The sequence below is a fragment of the Cyprinus carpio genome, chromosome A3, assembly GCF_018340385.1.
Source record: "Cyprinus carpio isolate SPL01 chromosome A3, ASM1834038v1, whole genome shotgun sequence".
Taxonomy (NCBI): Eukaryota; Metazoa; Chordata; class Actinopteri; order Cypriniformes; family Cyprinidae; genus Cyprinus; species Cyprinus carpio.
The window spans coordinates 18,024,828-18,042,583 of NC_056574.1; the positions used below are offsets into that span (position 1 = coordinate 18,024,828).

Sequence of the window (17,756 nt, forward strand, 5' to 3'; positions counted from 1 at the left end):
ATTGGTCATATGTATAATAAATAATAGTTTAATAAATTATTTTTGTTTTTTAAATAATTTAATTAAACCATATTGATATAATTATTATATTTTTATATTAATATAATTAACATTATTGTTATTGCTATTATCATTACAACTATATTAATAATGCATAATATTGTTTAACATATTATTGTTCTATTAATTCATCTAATTAAATCGTATTGATATAATTACATGATTTTAATATTAATATAATTACGAATTTCTTCATCTTTATAATAATAATCAATCATATTAATATAATTATAATATTATTAGCATTTGATTCACGCAAGGTATGCGGTATAAAAGTCCGGTGCGTCATAATAAAAGCTCTTCCTGTCTACGGATGTTGGTCCCCATAATGCATTGCGCCGAACGATTACGCACACAGGAGCGCGCTTCACCCGGCCTCACTACCCGAGCTGTCGTTTACAAGCCCTGCAATTCCACACGGATTAAACCGAGAAAACGCGAGCACACACAGCCAGTGCCTTCTCTCAGTATGGAATACACCCCTAAGAAGGATGCGGAGAGCACATGTGTGCTGTGCTGCCAGGACATCGACATGTTCGCGGTGGGGAAGTGCGATCACCCGGTGTGTTACCGCTGCTCCACCAAGATGCGGGTGCTGTGCGAGCAGAAATACTGCGCCGTCTGCCGGGAGCAGCTCGACAAGGTACCGCCGCCTCTCGCGCAGGCCTCGGCCGCTTCACGCACCGTTTAAACACACAGCACTACCGCTACACCGCTACACCGCGCCCGGTGCACGAGCGAGTCCATCTGTAATGGGAGCGGCCGTGCTAGTCGCGTCGCTAGCAGTGCAGACGAGCTGTCAAGAGAGAGTTTAGCTCAGGTGTATCATCTTTCAGAAGTTAACTTGAGCTAGTTGTTTGACTTCTTGACTCATTTTGATTGTAGTTAAACTTGGAGACTTGATTTTAGTTTTATAAGTGAGCTGGTTTAGCGTAGAAGTGGTGATTTATCGCCTGACGTTCCCGTGACAGCCAGTTCCTTCACGGTCGCATGCATGACAGGCGAGGACGTATCAGGAACAGAGTTCAAAAAGCGTGTGTGTGTGCTTTAATAATTAGATAGACGTGATTTTGGGAAGGCTCAGCAGAATGTAATCAGCTTCAGATAGCTCCCGTTGGACTCTGCTGGACGTGTGCTTTCTCTGACAGACTGATGAGACAGTCCTCTCTGATCTGCCTGTGTCTGAAGCACAAGTTACATTAATCTGCAAGCCTCAAAATTGAACATATTTTGCTTTTAGAACGTTGTTCATGCTCTGTAAGGAAGTCTTCCATTCTTTTATTTATTCTAATTTTCCAGGTGGTCTTCATAAAGAAACCTGAACCCTTTGCCGCTCTGCACATTCATCAGTATCAGTGTGAGAAGAAGTATGACATATATTTTGCGGATGGAAAGATGTATGCACAGTTCAGGTAGGAACTTTTTTTATTTCAGCTGGGATGAGAAAAATTTTGTTTTTGAGCCTTTCGACAATATGCAATATATATATCGTTTGTGTTTTGTATTCTTTTGAACTAAACATTCATTGTAGATTGAAAAGGATTAATGTATGAATAAAATGACAAGATGAATTCTGTTGAAAATAATCAAGGCTGGAGTCCCACATTTTTTCTGAATAATAAAAAAGAGAAAATGCAAAACATTGTATTCTAACAATAATGTAACAATTCATAATAATGATCTGTAATACTTACTACATTTATGTTGTGAGAATACTTGAATCTATAAAAATTTACAGATGTTTTGACATTTGACAAGAGATGAGTGGAATTAGTTTTGAACCAACTCATTGAAATGGATAGTGTAAACAGCTCTGACATTATCTTTCGGCAGTTTACTTGCCAAAGAAAAGAAAAGTGCATTAAAATCTTCACGATATTTCTTAATTTGACATGATTTCCCAGCCCTATTTTTCAGCTTAAAATCAACAATATTTTGAAGTTTATTGCTTTACAAGCTCTTTTTATCTTTTACAACAAATGCAGGAAGATTTTGTTGCATGAATGTCCACAATGCCCAGAACCAAAAGTGTTCTCCAAATTTGAAGAATTAGAGCAACACATGCGAAAACAACACGAACTCTTCTGCTGCAAGTTATGTGCAAAGCACCTGAAGGTAGAGTATTGATTTTAATAAATTATTATTTTGTTTGCACACTCCTTATTCCTACAGTGAATAGTTTGCTCTGTGTGCAGATATTCTCGTACGAGCGGAAGTGGTACAATCGGAAAGAGCTGGCTCGTCATCGAACACAAGGGGACCCGGATGATACTTCACATCGTGGGCATCCGCTTTGTAAATTCTGCGACGATCGATACCTGGACAACGATGAGCTGTTGAAGCACCTGCGGCGAGATCATTTCTTCTGCCATTTCTGTGATGCAGATGGAGCTCAGGAGTATTACAGGTAAAAGACCTTTTCTGGTTCACTTTTTTTACTTATTAAAGGAACACTCCGACTTTTTGGGACTTTAGCTTATTCACAGTATCCCCCAGAGTTAGATAAGTCCATACATACCTTTTTCATTTCTGTGCGTTCTGTAAGTGTTATTTGACGCACCCACCGCTAGCCTAGCTTAGCACAAAGACTGGATGTAAATGGATAATGGTAGCATAGTAATCCCAATAAGTGACAAAATAATGCAAACATTTTCCTATTTACATGTTGTGATCTGTATAATCACAGCGTGTACAAATAACAAGGCTATATGAGACAGAGACCATTTTTAATCGTATAAATACTGGGAACTATATTCTCACTAGGCCGTAGGAGCACAGCTAACGTTACTTGGGCGGAGTGGCTACTTGGGCGGAGTGATTTAGCGCAGCACACGAGACTCGCCGTGGGCAGAGAGTTCGCTCAGAGTTGGAGTAATAGAGTCAGCAATTAGATAGTAAATTATAGTGTACAATCATGGGTGTTCGCTTTATTGTAAAGAGCTTGCGCCAATAAGCAGGGGAGACCAGGTAATACTATGATGTTTCATAGAATTCCCACCAAAAAACGCTGACCTGATGAATCGATGGCCTTATTCTGGGTATAGTTCCAAACACACCTGTAAACACCATCAACGAAGTATTTCGTTTGCTCTGAACATTTTACTGTAGACTACCATTTTGAAAAAATGCAAGTTGCCACACGGACCATGAAACGTGTGCTAAAGGGATACAGCCATCCCATCGATAATAAAGACAGGACAAATTGGATCACCTGTTGCTGCGGTAAGTGTCCGTTATGTTTTGAGATGACTAACATTAGCCATACTGTAACAGTGCCATGCTAATTGTAATATAACCTTGTAGTAGTGACACCGTGAAATAGGGGCTCCGTGTATCCCCTTTATTGTTATTATTGTGTTGTCATGAATGGGAAAAAAAAAACGACAACTGCCGGGTGTATTAGGGCAGAGAAATCTTCCGTGGTAGTGACGCAAATATTTTGATTGTCATCAAGCTTGACATTGGAATGGCAATACCCAGTCCCATTCATGGCACTCGGTTTCTGTCCTGGTCATAGGTTGCCATGTTCCACAATTTACACCACCAGTCCGTGTTCGTTCTGATTCTCCCTTCGACATCAAATATGTTCGGCATCTTGTCTTACAGCTTCCAAAGTTTGTAACTCCTCGTGTGTGTATTCTGGCTCAAAACTATATGGTTCTGGATCTTGGTTTGAATACACAGTAAAATTTCCTCTGAGTCCTGACAATTCCTCAAAGTCAGCCATGATCACGAGTCACGTCTAGTTAGTTAGTCACGTTTGTTTTGTTTACGGAACCACTCAACAGGGCGTCTCGTTGTGCTGCGCTAAATCACTCCGCCCAAGTAGCCACTCTGCCCAAGTAACGTAGCTAACGTGCTGTGCTCCTACGCCTAGTGAGAATATAGTTCCCAGTATTTATACGATTAAAATGGTCTCTGTCTCATATAGCCTTGTTATTTGTACACGCTGTGACTATACAGTAAATAGGAAAATGTTTGCATTATTTTGTCACTTATTGGGATTACTATGCTTTATCCATTTGCATCCAGTCTTTGTTGCTAAGCTAGGCTAGCGGTGGGTGCGTCAAATAACACTTACAGAACACTCATAAACAAAAAAGGTATGTATGAACTTATCTAACTCTGGGGGATACTGTGAATAAGCTAAAGTCCCAAAAAGTCGGAGTGTTCCTTTAACATTTATTTATTTCCAGATGCAACTCACTGTGGCTATGTTTGCATACATCTAGTTGATGGCTCAAATCCTTTCATGTAAACACCTCGATCCATCCAGTTGAGCTTGTTTCGAATAACATGTCAATCAGATTGGAAGGGATGGTGTAGACCTGAAATAATTAAGCATGTAATTTAGAATTAGTGCATGTAAACCAATTTAAACCATGTACTTTAATTTAAAATTGACTTATATTTTTTCCCTATAGTGACTACCAGTACCTAAGTGAGCACTTCAGAGAGAGCCATTACCTCTGCGAGGAGGGCCGCTGCAGTACAGAGCAGTTCACTCACGCTTTCCGCACAGAGATTGACTATAAGGCTCACAAAGCTGCTGCCCACAGCAAAAACCGGGCCGAGGCAAGGCAGAATCGCCAAATCGACATTCAGTTCAACTATGCACACAGACAGCAGCGACGAAATGACGGTAAAGCTGAATTTGCTCTTTCTGTGAGATGGATGTAGTTTAGGAGCCGAATGCCTTAATCAAGCCAATTTGGATGTCTTTTTTATGTCTGATAGTTGGTGGCGATGACTATGAGGAAGTGGATCGCTTCAACAGACAGGGAAGACCAGGAAGAGGACGAGCCCCTGGAGGACAGCAGCATGTCAGGAGCTGGAGATATAATCGGTAGGTCTTCATCAGTACTGCATTCTAACAGAACATACAAGAGAGCTCATGGAAGACTGAGAGAGTTATTGTCCACAGAGAGGAAGAGGACCGAGAAATGGCTGCTGCTTTGCGAGCGTCGATGGCCAGCCACCAGGAACAGAGAAGCCATGTGCAAGAGAGGAGTATTCAGAAGCCACGCAAAGAAGAGAAGGTGGAGCCTGATGACATAAGAAACAACAGAGGCACTGCCAAACAGACGAACGAAATGCAAGGTATGGCAGTCAAAAATATGGTAATTTATTGAATGTTTATATATTTATTTATTTTGGAAGTTGATGAAATTGCATGCTTGAATATATTTCAGCTCGATCAGTGAAGAGTAATGCTTCTTTGGCTGCTCAGGACTTCCCAGTTTTAGGGGCAGCTGTACCTCCAGCCCCTATTCAAAGGTATGTTTGTCCTGTTTTTAGTAAGATGGGTCACTTTTTATGTTTGTTAGTTTTTTTGTTTTTTTTTAAATGTAGGAAGGCTAATGTAATTTCATTTTATTAGTGTTTGCATTCTTGATTCTCTATTTTGTCCAGATGTATTGATTAAGATTTGTTCACTCATGTAAATACAGCGCTTTGTGAATTTGTATTTATTTTAAATGTCTGTATTGAAATTTATATCAAAGGGTGGGCATCAAAAAAGTCAAAAATGTCAGGCTGATACAACTGTCTTGCAATTGTTTATTTAAATAAAGCTGGAATAAAATGTAAATATTTGAAGAACTTAAACTTAAATGAAAATTAGAAATGTTGCCTTGGCAACTAACTGAAACAAAATATGTTAATTAAATTAAAGCTAAATACAAATGTATAAAAAACCCCCCACAAAACTAGTAAGCTGACAATCACATAAAAGAATGACTAAAATTAAAATGAAAACTACAAATATAAAAATAAATGCTAATTCAAAAATCAATATATTTTATAATAGAATATAAGTAAACTCAAATCTAAAATCATTATTATTACATATAAAAATAGCTTTTGTCCTTCAAATCATAGTCATGTGGTGGAACAAACATGCAAAACAACTGCTTTCAGTGTTTTTAATGTTTCTCTGTTTTGATTTGTTTTTAAATGGACATAAATTCAAAATGTCAGGCTGATACAGCTGTCCTGAAATCTTAAAGGGGTCATATGATGCTGCTAAAAAGAACAATATTTTGTGTATTTGGTGTAATGCAATGTTTATGCTGTTTAAGGTTCAAAAAACACATTATTTTCCATATAATGTGCGCCTTCTGAAATGCGTCGATTTTTTTTTTTTAACAAAGCTCGTCGCTCTAAAAAAGCAAGGTGTGCTCTGATTGGCCAGCTATCCAGTGCGCTGTGATTGACCGAATTCCTCAAGCGTGTGACGGAAATGTTATGCCCCTTAACATACTGTGATGCATGTCCCAGCAGCACGAGACTCAGTCCAGCTGCTCTGCTCATGCACATCCCATCATCGGTTCTCTTTTAGCAGTTCAGTCAACGTACTGTTAGGAGTACCTGAAAAACTCGGGATATTGGTTTATTTTGCGTCAGAGGGAGTATGAGGCACGTTTATGAGCCGAATAACTTCAGTTATTTGTGGATTAATGCGTACTGGAGACGCGAACCGTTTCAAACAATTCAGTTCGATTTGGTGAACTGGTTCAACCGGTTCACTAAGAAGATCCGGTCAAATAGAAAGATTCGTTCGCGATCCGGACACCACTAGACGAGACAAAACCAATAAAACCCGTTACAAATGAGGCATTTGTTGCATCCAGTGGGGACGTAATTACTGATTATAAGAACATCTGTCTTTTTACACGTTGTTGCGTATCGCGCTGCGTAAACATAAAACCATGTCTGCATTTGTGATCTGAGAAACAACAAACACGCCTACTGCTCAGAACTCGCGTTTGAATCATCGACAAATTATTTAAATATAAAAAAACATACCTTCAGGCTGTGAGTCAGAAGCACAGACTGTCCCTGCAAAGTTTGAACTGCCCAGCTTTATAGAAACAGCCGTTGTGCCACAGATGCATTGTAGGCTACTGGTTCAGGAAACAGTCCTCATCCTCTGTAAAATGTGCAGCACACATCGGAATATATGGGTTGGGCTGTTCTGGAACAGTGTTGAAACACAACCACTGATTTCTAGTCATGTCATCTTTTGGAAGCACAAACAAAGTTTCACTTCAATTAAACACAGAGCGACTCAGAGAGAGGCAGCAGACAGAATAAAAGGTACGCCTTCTTTCTTTGCGTGAACATCTGGGCGGTGTTATGTAAATTTTCTCACATACTGACGTAGAGATGTGAGGGTGTGTTAGAACGAGCTGATTCAGGAGGGCGTGGATGAGTGTTAACTTTTATAAAAAATATCTCTTTGGATTTGAGACTTTAGACTTTGCAACTTTACAGATCTTCTTTATGTACCAAGAGCTTGTAACACTCCAAAGAGAAAGGAAGAATTGAAATCGCATCATATGACCCCTTTAATGAAAGAAAGGAGCCTATGAATGCTTGAAAATGAATCCTTAGATATTTTGGCATAATCTTTTATTATGTCTGCCAAATCAAAGTGGTATGGTGCAATCAACATGCAAAACAATGCAGAACAAATCAGGAAATGATGTCAGAGAGCCGACCCAAGTAATTTCTGCAGGTCAGATTATCTGATTTGAGATTTGGAGTGGGCTCATGGGGGAGGGTATATGCAACAGCAAGAAAAACATTCCAGCATCCGGGGCAAGCACCACTTAAAAATCTGGTTTTAAACATTGAGTTTAATTGAATCTGATCAGTATTTTACAGTGTCTTCCTTTCATTGCAGCAAGATCAAACAAACTTCTGTCTCCCTGAAGGAAGATGATTTCCCAAGCTTGTCTGGCTCGGTTGTTTCCTCTCCAATGACGCCTGCATACACAAATCAACCCAAGAAACATTCGTCCTTCCAGGAGGAGGACTTTCCTGCACTGGTCTCCAAGATCAAACCACTGAAGCCTCAATCAAACACAACATCAGCCTGGTCTCAAGCCGGAAGCAAACCTGTGGTGGTTTCCAATAAACCTGTGGTTCTGCCCACCAAAACAGCCCCTACGGTATCTTCATCCATACTGTCCGCCAGTGACCCGCCGCCCAGTGGAAGTGTGCCTCAGCCTCTCACTGCCTCCTCATCTCGCCGCAAAAAGAAACTCACCTCTAATGAAACCCACAAAGCTCCACCTAAAGTCAAATGTCCGTCCTCATCGGATGACGAGGACCCCCAGACCGGTAAAACGGCTCAGGAGATCCGCACGGTACCGACTATGCTTGACATCTCCACATTGTTGACGGTAAAAGGTGGCTCATCTCAGCCCAACCCCAAAACCAATAAGAAAAAGAAGCAAGCCACAACTTCATCCCTGGATTCTCCCTCACACACTCCCGAGTCCGTGTCCAAAATGGCTCACAAAGAGAATGTTCCTGAGACGAAGCCACCAGACAAAACAAACTCTTTTATAAATGGACTCACAGAGAAGCCAGCAGAAGCACTGTACTGTACATCATTTCCTGAAAATATTCCTTCCCCTCTAAAGCAGCCGGTAACCGACCAACCTCTTCCACCCAAGGAGGAGGAATTTCCAGCTCTTGTCTCCAGAAAACCTCCACCTGGTAAGCAGGTTCCTTTCCTAAAAGAGGCAGTGCCCAAAATGACATTGCTCATAAGTGCTTACTTATGTTTTCAGGCTTTAAAAGTGCATTTCCATTGAAGAGCACTCAGAGTGCGCTGCCGCCTCCTCCTCCTGGCCTTGGGCCTGCTGTCAGCAAACCTCCCCCAGGATTCACCGGCATCCCGCTCAACAGCAATGTGGAGGAATCATCAATGCCTGCTGTTAATAGGTTAGAGAACGTGATGTGGGGGGTGTTCCCTGTTTGAGTCATTGTTATATTTTAAGTATATGAAAGTTTACCATTTATGATTTTTTTTTTTAATTTATTTATTTATTTTTTATTTATTTTTTGGCAGTTCTCCTGAAGTTCAGGTGTCATATCAGTATAGCCACAGTTACAGTTCATCTTTATTTGACAACCAGACAATGTACGGATAATCTTATTGTTTAACAATATTTTCAGTTGCACCATTTTTGGGTCTCTGTATATACAAATATTGCTGAAATCGAACATTTAATGTACATTTATTTTACTTTACACTTCCATTTAATAATAATAATAATACAAGATATTACAAGATAACATAAAGAAATGTTTCTTAAGCAGCAAATCAGCATATTAGAATGATTTCTGAAGGATCATGTGACACTGAAGACTGGAGTAATGATGCTGAAAATTCAGCTTTACCATCACAAGAATAAATAACATTTGAAAAAATATTCAAATTTGACAACAGATAATTGTTTAAAATTCACTAAAATTCTAATTGATTAATTTAGCATTATTTCATGTAAAAAATAAAGAAGTGATTTAAGTGTTTTATCTTATTAAGCATTGTGTTTTCTTTCAGAGTGACACCTGCTATTGGATCCTACCTCATACCTGAAAATTTCCAGCAGAGAAACATGGACCTTATTCAGTCTATTAAGAATTTCCTTCAAAATGATGAAACCAAGTTCAATGAGTTCAAAAAATATTCAGGCCAATTTAGACAGGTACCTAGATCATTTCAATTCTCTTTTTTATCCAGTGTTATATTATGGTAGTTGATATTACTCCTGTATAATAATATTATTCCATTGATCTCTAATATTTGTCCTGTATTGGATATTAATAACCTCTCTTTCCTCTTGAGCAGGGTTTAATACCTGCTGTCCAGTATTACAAAAGCTGCCAGGAGCTGTTGGGAGAGAATTTCAACAGGGTCTTCAACGAGCTGCTGGTTCTGCTACCAGACACTCGCAAGCAACAGGAGCTTCTCACTGCCCATGGAGACCAAAACTCTCTAGAAAAAGCAACAAGCAACCAACCAAAAAAAAAAAAAAACAAAAAGAAAGCCTGGCAGACAGGCACCACCAGCAACAGCCTCGAGCTGGACTGCCAAGTGTGTCCCACCTGTAAGCAGGTGCTGGCTCTGAAAGACTTCAACACCCATAAAACCCTACACATCGGCGATGATGACTTCCCCTCTTTACAGGCCATAAGCAAGATTATCAGCTAGCTGCTAGCAGATGCACATCCACAGCTCTCTTGTGACACAGGACCTGGTGCTGCACCAGGATAATGGCAAGATGCTTGAAAGGACGAGGGGTTGTCTGAGCTGCACTGGTAATGTTTACTCCGATTGTTCAGGTTCAGAAAGTTTTAAAAGATCAGTCCTAAAAAGTGCAACTGGAACAGTAACTGTTTTGAAGAGAAACAGGTTTAATCTACTTGAAAGCTACTCCTTCAGTTCATCTTTTCATCAGGTTTTTCCAGTGCTGTTAGCATGGTCATTTGTTTTTTTTTTTTAAATTAAATTGTAAGGTTGCCTGCCTTTGAAATATAACCTATTTATTTCAGAATGCCCCTGCCGTTTAATTAAAAAAAAACAAAAAAACATTTGTTTACAAACTCTACAGAACAGAAAAATAAAATGGTTAATATATAGCATTTCACAGTAAGCTACAGTGATCTGTCAACTGATTTTTGACTAATTAACATTTTTGAATGTTTGTTTGTGTAAATAATTTGCAATTAAACAATCAAGCCAGGGAACGAAATGCATGGCTCGGTACTCTTTAGGCCACGTGATTGTCTTTACACAAATCAGTGCGAGGACGTTTCACCTGCCTTCAAAATCAAATTTACAGAAGAATCAGAGACACATTTTGAAAGGTTGGCAGATGGGATCAGACTACAGGTGGTTTTATCTAAAATACCAAATTAGTACAGATGGGTAATTCAAGAATTTTTTTTTGGTTAGATTTTTGTTAAATACCATTGTGCTTGTGCCTCTTAAATATATCTCCACACTCCTCCAGAGATGACTGTTGAGACTTCAGTATGGCCCCCTTTTCTCATTTCTCGTTCAGGAACTGCTGTTTTGTGCCATGGCCCTGTAGTCAACAATTTGCAATGTGTCAGGACATATCTGCAGAATAAATGCTGGTCAAACATTATCAACCTTAGATTAAGTTATTTGAGTTCCAGTCTTTGTACTTCAGCACTTTCTTTTGTGCCACATACTCAAAACTATTAACTACACATACACTCACATTAAAACATCAAACAAAAATGAAAAATATTTCATTTCAAAAAGGCGAAAGATACTACATATTCAAAAAAAAATATTATAACATGGTGATATTTTCATTCAGTAAAAGTAAAGTGAAAGAGATTTTCTGTCAAACAGTTTGCACTTTGTCCCTTCAATTGGAACGAAAAACAAAAAGGCTTTTAATTTTACACCTTTTTCATCATCTATAATATTTTTTGTAGAGGTGCAAATTTTGATTCCAGCAAAACATACCTCAGTGAATCACTCCAAAACTCTCCCATAATATTGGTCCATGAGGCATTTTAAACAGGAGTGCAGGTTTAAGTACAGGAAACACAAGACCCTGACCACTTTCACAGACATACTCCATTTACACGTACTGAAGTACAATCACTATCATTTGTGTATGTTGCCCTATCTCTGAACACAGAAAAACATTACCAAAATCAACCACATATGCAAACAAACACTTATGATGGTCACTCAAATTGGGCTTTTTTTTTTAAACAACAGCCATCTGATGAATATCTGAAGGGTGTCCCAAACAAATAATTTTTGCAAACCACTGGCAGTATGCACTGCTGTTCAAAAAGTTTGAGGTTGGGTAACATTTTTTTTTTTTTTAAGTTTCTTCTGCTCAACAAGGCTGCATTTATTTGATCAAAGATACACTAAAAACAGTAATATCGTGGGTGAAATTATATTATAATTTGAAATAACTGTTTTTTGTATTTTAATATATTCTAAAATTTTATCCTGTGTTGAATTTTTCAGCATCATTACTACCATCTCTAGTGTTGAAAACAGTTGTGCTGCTTTATATACTATATTAATCTAAAACTAATATTAAATTAAAAGAAAAAAATGAATTCAAAAAAAAACAATAAATTAAAATAACTTTCCAGGATTTTCTGGTGGATATAAAGTCAAAAAGAACAACATTTGTTATCCAAAATAGAAATATTTTGTAACATTACAAATTGTCTTCACTGTCACATTTGATCAATTTAATGTATCCTTGCTGAATAAAAGCATTAAATTCTTTTTAAAACAAGCTTATTTGACTGACTTTTGAATGGTAGTGTAATTGTATTTACTTCTTCTTCTTTTCTAATGCTGAAAACATACCAAATTGGTGTGCATTGTCCAAGTTTGTAAATGCATTCCATAAAGTATTTTAAATGCCAGTTTAACTTTTTTCAAATGATTATGTTTTGTATTCCTTGCAAAATCTTCCATTCCACCAAAAATTGCCAACTAACTGGCTCTGATGAAAAAAATAAAATAAATCATTATTTGTTTTGAAATCTTTTAGTGGGATCAGTTAAATCTTTATATTTTGATACAGTCAGAAAGTATTCAATGCACTTTACAACTGACAAAAATCCTTCCAAAATAAAGATCTGGCTTTATGTCTTAACACGTTTAGTATAATCAAACACTGAATCAAGAACCTCTTCTAACACACGTTTGATGCATAAGACACCCTTATCTACAGTGAAACCTCCACCCTCTTTTAGGAAGACCTACCTAGCTTTTAGTTGGAGAACATTTAAATGTGTCAAAACATTTTGATGATTCCCATATTTCAAGATATTGCACTTACACTACAGTACCCAACAGCATTAGGAAACTGAATATATAAGGTATTGTTTTTGAATGCATGGCACTTCATAACTCTCTAAATATAATACATGCAACATAACCTTTTTCATTTTTAGACAACACTAATAACCCTCAAACGGTTTCATTCCATCTGATAAATAAACACTTAATATTCCGAACAAAAGTGAAATAATCTTGTAACCGCGGCATCTCTGTACAGAAGTACACAGAACGGTACTACCTATGAAATATTGTCACACCACTTCAGTTTGAAGACCAGATGCCAGCCAGCCAGTCACATGGATTCTGACACACCAGGTGACTTTTAGCTAGGCACCGTTTCAGTAAAACTTGGCACCTGGTAGGTTGCGGGCGTTGGAGTCCAGGTTTTCGGTGAAGGTGTGGGCTCTGGTATGTGTCGTTGCCCAAGGCTCGTGCTTGTGACGGTGGGTGTAGGGCTGTAACGGGCGGGTTTGCCATCCATACAACTTCTGTAGTGAAGAGGCTCATGTCGGTCCCCTAGCATGACGCTTTTCTGCACTGCTCTTACAGTCAAACCAACCTGAAATACACAAGAGGAAAGCAAATGATGGGTCCCACATTAATATCAAACTCTTTTTTTTTTTTTTAAAAAGAACTACTCTTACACTCTGACATCTTAAAAATACCTGTTTTCTGTTTTAATATATATTTGAAATATAATTCATTCCTGTGTTGCAAAGCTGAAATTTTTCAGTATCATTACTTCAGTCCTTCAGTGTCACAAGAGATCCTTCAGAAATTATTTTAATAAAAATGATTTGCTGCTGCAAGAAAGATTTCTTATTATGAGATCAATGTCTTTAGAACAAACAGGTTGCTGCTTTAAGAACTTTTTGTAGAAAAACTATTTTTTAGTATTTGTCAACACTCTCAACACAACATGGACTTTTGTTTTCGTTTGCACCCTTCCCCAGTTCGAGTTTCACGTCAATGTTACCGCTGTGTTTTGGATTAAAGACTTTCTAAACCTTCATCTCATGCATTTAGTTTTACAACGCAGCATGCCAGTATTCTTTCATGAATAGAAAGTTCAAAAGAACACGCATTTGGTGTTGAAACTGTAAATCTTTTGTAACATGTATAAATGTCTTTACTGTAGTCAGTCGCATTTGATCAGTTTAATGTGTCCTTGCTGAATAAAAGTAAAAGATACAATATATAATATGTAAAAATAAACTTCAAATCTTTGAATGGTAATAGGGTATCATATTTCCACACAATATTATAAAAAACATTAAATAAAAATTATAAATTATTCCAAACGGTTGTGCGTGTTTGTGTGTATTTTCTAAACCTAATGAAACACTGATGTAACAATTACTAAGAATCACGACAAGATATACATTTCACTCTTTTTTCACAGTAACTGTAAGAAATAGTCTAGGTTTTTTTCACTGTTTCTTTCACAACCATCAGGACAACGCCACCAAACCTATTCTCATCCTCATTCATGGCAGCAAGGGAAAAGGAAGTAATTCTGTTCTATGTTCCACGTTCCCCTAAGGGCTGAAACCAGTATGATGTAGAACAAGTTAATGTTTATTGAGATAATGCACTGAAATCGACTGGCATTTCCTGGATATCCTGCCATTTCAGCTCTAGATTTGAAAAAAGCATGGCAGTTACTCTAATAAAATGACAATGCGATGTGTTTTTCATTTCTGTTTGAGAGACAGTTATGCTCCTTTACCCAGGTGAAGATGGAGAAGAAAGGAGAAGGTAATGGCAGGCTCTGGCGAGATCCCGCGTCCCTGGTTTAAGGGCATCTCATCTGTGGTGGTGCTCCTGCCAATTGGTTGGCCAAGAAGCAGAAACAAACAAACACACAAAAACGCCCAGAAACCTGTTTAGTCATGCACAAAATACAACAACAAGAATATATTAGAGGTAATAATGTCAAGTATGTAGTTTACTATACTGCCACATGTTTACATAAATAGTACAAAAACATCTAAAGGCCCAACTTCTGTAGAGATCATGTAATCATTGCCGACCCCTTTGAACTCTGTCTGTTTTTGGCACGCTCGTAATTGTTTTACCTGAAAACCCAATGTCCAGCATCACTGCCTTTCTTTCCTGTCTTTAATACTGTCTGATTTGGGTGGAACTTCATGTCAAGGATAATGAAGGAAATGCATGCTAGAAATGCTATGAGCCCAATGGTGGTTCCGTAGTTGCAGGCATTGTTGTTTCTTGTTTGAATAACGCAATAGAGCCCTCTCACTGCCCATGGTTGATGTAGCCTTCATTCATTATGGATCCAAACACTACCATTGAGAATGATCTGCAGGGGGAAACAATACACACTGTTTTAATGTATTTCTTCTTCTTCATGGTAGCACACTGTAGAAGTCTTCATAAAGACACGGACATTAAATACTAAATACCATTACAATAGACATACGGATTATTCCACTGTTACAGGTTGTTTTGACATGAAGTGACAGAAACATCCCATACTGTGACAAAAAAGCAGAAAGTAAAAAACTTAATTTAAAAGGTCAAAAAAACTTAAAATGGTGACCACAACTTTTCATGAGATTTTTAATTTTAACAATTTCAAACTTAACTAATGATTGCGAAGCATTATATAATGTAAGATGCACCCAATTACCTAATAACCAAGAAAAAAAAAAAAAAAAAAAAAACTATATATATATATATTATATATTTTTTTTTTTTTTTTTTTTTTCAGGTGTCGATTGTTAGAAAAAAAAATTTCAATTATACAAAATCAAATAGAAAGATAAACTTACACAGCAAAAAAAAGATCCACTGTTCAATAAGCATAATGTACCCTGATAGACAATAACTCTTCCAATCGAACATTTTTCCACTTTGTTAGGGCCCCCTATTGTTCTGTACCAAGAAAAGGTGCGAACACTTGTTATTGCGGCGGTACCTTTTCAAAAGGTACTGAATATATAGTTATAGCAGGCTGATAGCGATACTTTTAACAGTACTAAGATGTACCTTTAATCTATATATATATATATATATATATATATATATATATATATATATATATATATTTGTAATGATTTTTGTTTTTTTTCCTGTTGTTTTAACAAGAAAGAAAACGCCTTTGGCTGAAAGAGAAAAGCTATCATGGTCCACGTGATGTGTTTGTACTGACGCAAATAAATCAAATGGAAGTAAACAGTACAATGCGCCTAATAGTAATGCATCAACCAATCAGAATCGAGGCGCCGCGTCAGATATAGAAGCAGACTGTGGCTGCGGCTCAAAACCTAAGTGGCTGCCTCAAGTATACAGCATTTCTAAGCAACACCACAAGAACACATGCGATGCCTCAAAAACGAGGCAGCTCTCTATGCTTTGGGACACACACTATAATGATGTTCTTACTGAAAACCTTACTGCCTAATAGAAGAAACGTTCATCCATGACATCAGATTGGCTCGTTTTATTGCTTTAATAGAGGTAAATAGCCTATATTTAAAATATTATTTCTTGTTTTGAAAGGTCACGCACCAGTGACATAGACCGATGCATAAAAAATAATAACTAATAATATAATGGTATTTCAAACGAGTTCATCCCACCATAATAAACCCAACAACAAAAAGATTCAAGAATGAGCGCGGCGGTGGATTTTATATATACATGCCTTCATGATATTATTCTATAAGGAATCACGAGGTAACCTCTCGTCACCAGAGGGGAAATACGCTTCATGACAGCAATACGTCAATAATTTCAAGATATAAACGAAAAGTAATCTTTGATTTCACAAAATAAACGGAGCGTCATTTTTCTCCAGTGACCTCGTTTAATTATTAACTATAGCGCGATTGAAAATGTTACTGAGTAGGCTATGATGCGTTCTGGTTATTCTCTCGCAGACCACATTAGTCTCTCTTCAGGCTGATTTGATTCATTTGCAGATAAATAAATGTCTTACCATGATAATATTCTAAGGATGGTCTGCGTCTGTTTGGATAAAGGCAATAGGGTCGAACGCAAGCCTCCGCCCGCTCTTCCCAGCCACCAAATGAACCCTCTCCGTCCCCTTTTTCCTCCTATGTTATTGCAGGCTCTGGGCTGTGGGTCGAGGCAGGCACACACACACACACACACACACACACACACACACTGCAAACACACACACACACACACAGCACACCACGCCCCACTGCCTGTCAGAAGCGCGCGCAATCTCTCTGTGGTTCTGTGTATTAACATCACCACCATCTACCTCACGTCCTCACACTCACCAATGAACTTCTAGAGCAAGGCTTCAACTTACTTCAAAAACAAAAAACAACTGGAACATTTTAGGTGTGGGCTCACAAAATATTTAGTCAAGGAAACAAGGGTACTATTTGAGGATAACAGTTCCATAACCAAAACATATCACATCAAAATGATAGTTAACCCAAAATCTATACTTTCTTCTTCAGTGGAACACAAAAAATGGTATTTTTTAAATTTTGCATATAATGAAAGTCAATAGGGAACGCAAAGAAATGTTGAGAATATTACTGTCCAAACAACATCTAATGTCCTTCAGGTTTGGAAGGACATTGTTTTGACTACTTCATATGAATGAGCGTATTCTAAGACAAAGCGATGCACTCTGGCATTATCATTCCCTCCACGTTTGCGATATTATTAGTCTTACCAGCAAATAATAATGCATAACATAAAAATGACTTTTTCATGGGAAGGAAAGCAAATGTGGGAAGACATAGATTACTATAGCCTAGTACTTTCCACATTTGTAAACAGCAAAGAAGCATGCAAATGAATTGGTTTTGGGTTGTTTTAACAAGACGAGCCTATCTTGATGCAATTGACCATGATCCCCGCTTCATTCTTTTACCCCTTCTTGAATATGAATACTTTATTGAGACGTCTAAGACACCTTTGGTCTTCAACTAGGGAAACCACAGCACCGTTTCCAAGGGGACCGCCGCCAGCTGGGCTTAGAAATAAATTTACATAACACAAAGAACGACGTTTTTCACTGAGAAAAAAA

General features: G+C 37.8%; 1 protein-coding gene across 1 annotated transcript; it reads left to right on the forward strand.

Annotated features, from left to right (window-relative positions):
- Window positions 1-371: 371 nt before the first annotated feature.
- Window positions 372-11,009, forward strand: LOC109058734 (E3 ubiquitin-protein ligase ZNF598-like). The gene is made up of 12 exons (XM_042721400.1): window positions 372-703; window positions 1,360-1,472; window positions 2,046-2,175; window positions 2,256-2,467; window positions 4,485-4,702; window positions 4,798-4,906; window positions 4,985-5,160; window positions 5,253-5,337; window positions 7,748-8,568; window positions 8,643-8,796; window positions 9,419-9,563; window positions 9,707-11,009. The coding sequence occupies exons 1-12, from the start codon at window positions 374-376 to the stop codon at window positions 10,067-10,069; spliced, it is 2,856 nt and encodes a 951-aa protein (XP_042577334.1). The 5' UTR covers window positions 372-373; the 3' UTR covers window positions 10,070-11,009.
- The last annotated feature ends 6,747 nt before the right edge of the window (window positions 11,010-17,756 follow it).

What these genes read in the sequence shown, in the direction of transcription:
- LOC109058734 (XM_042721400.1), top strand. Translation starts at nt 374, where the DNA reads ATGTTGGTCCCCATAATGCATTGCGCCGAACGATTACGCACACAGGAG. An exon ending in CCTCCAGCCCCTATTCAAAG is followed by an intron (nt 5,338 to 7,747) that starts GTATGTTTGTCC and finishes CTTTCATTGCAG; the next exon opens with CAAGATCAAACAAACTTCTG. An exon ending in CTCCAGAAAACCTCCACCTG is followed by an intron (nt 8,569 to 8,642) that starts GTAAGCAGGTTC and finishes TTATGTTTTCAG; the next exon opens with GCTTTAAAAGTGCATTTCCA.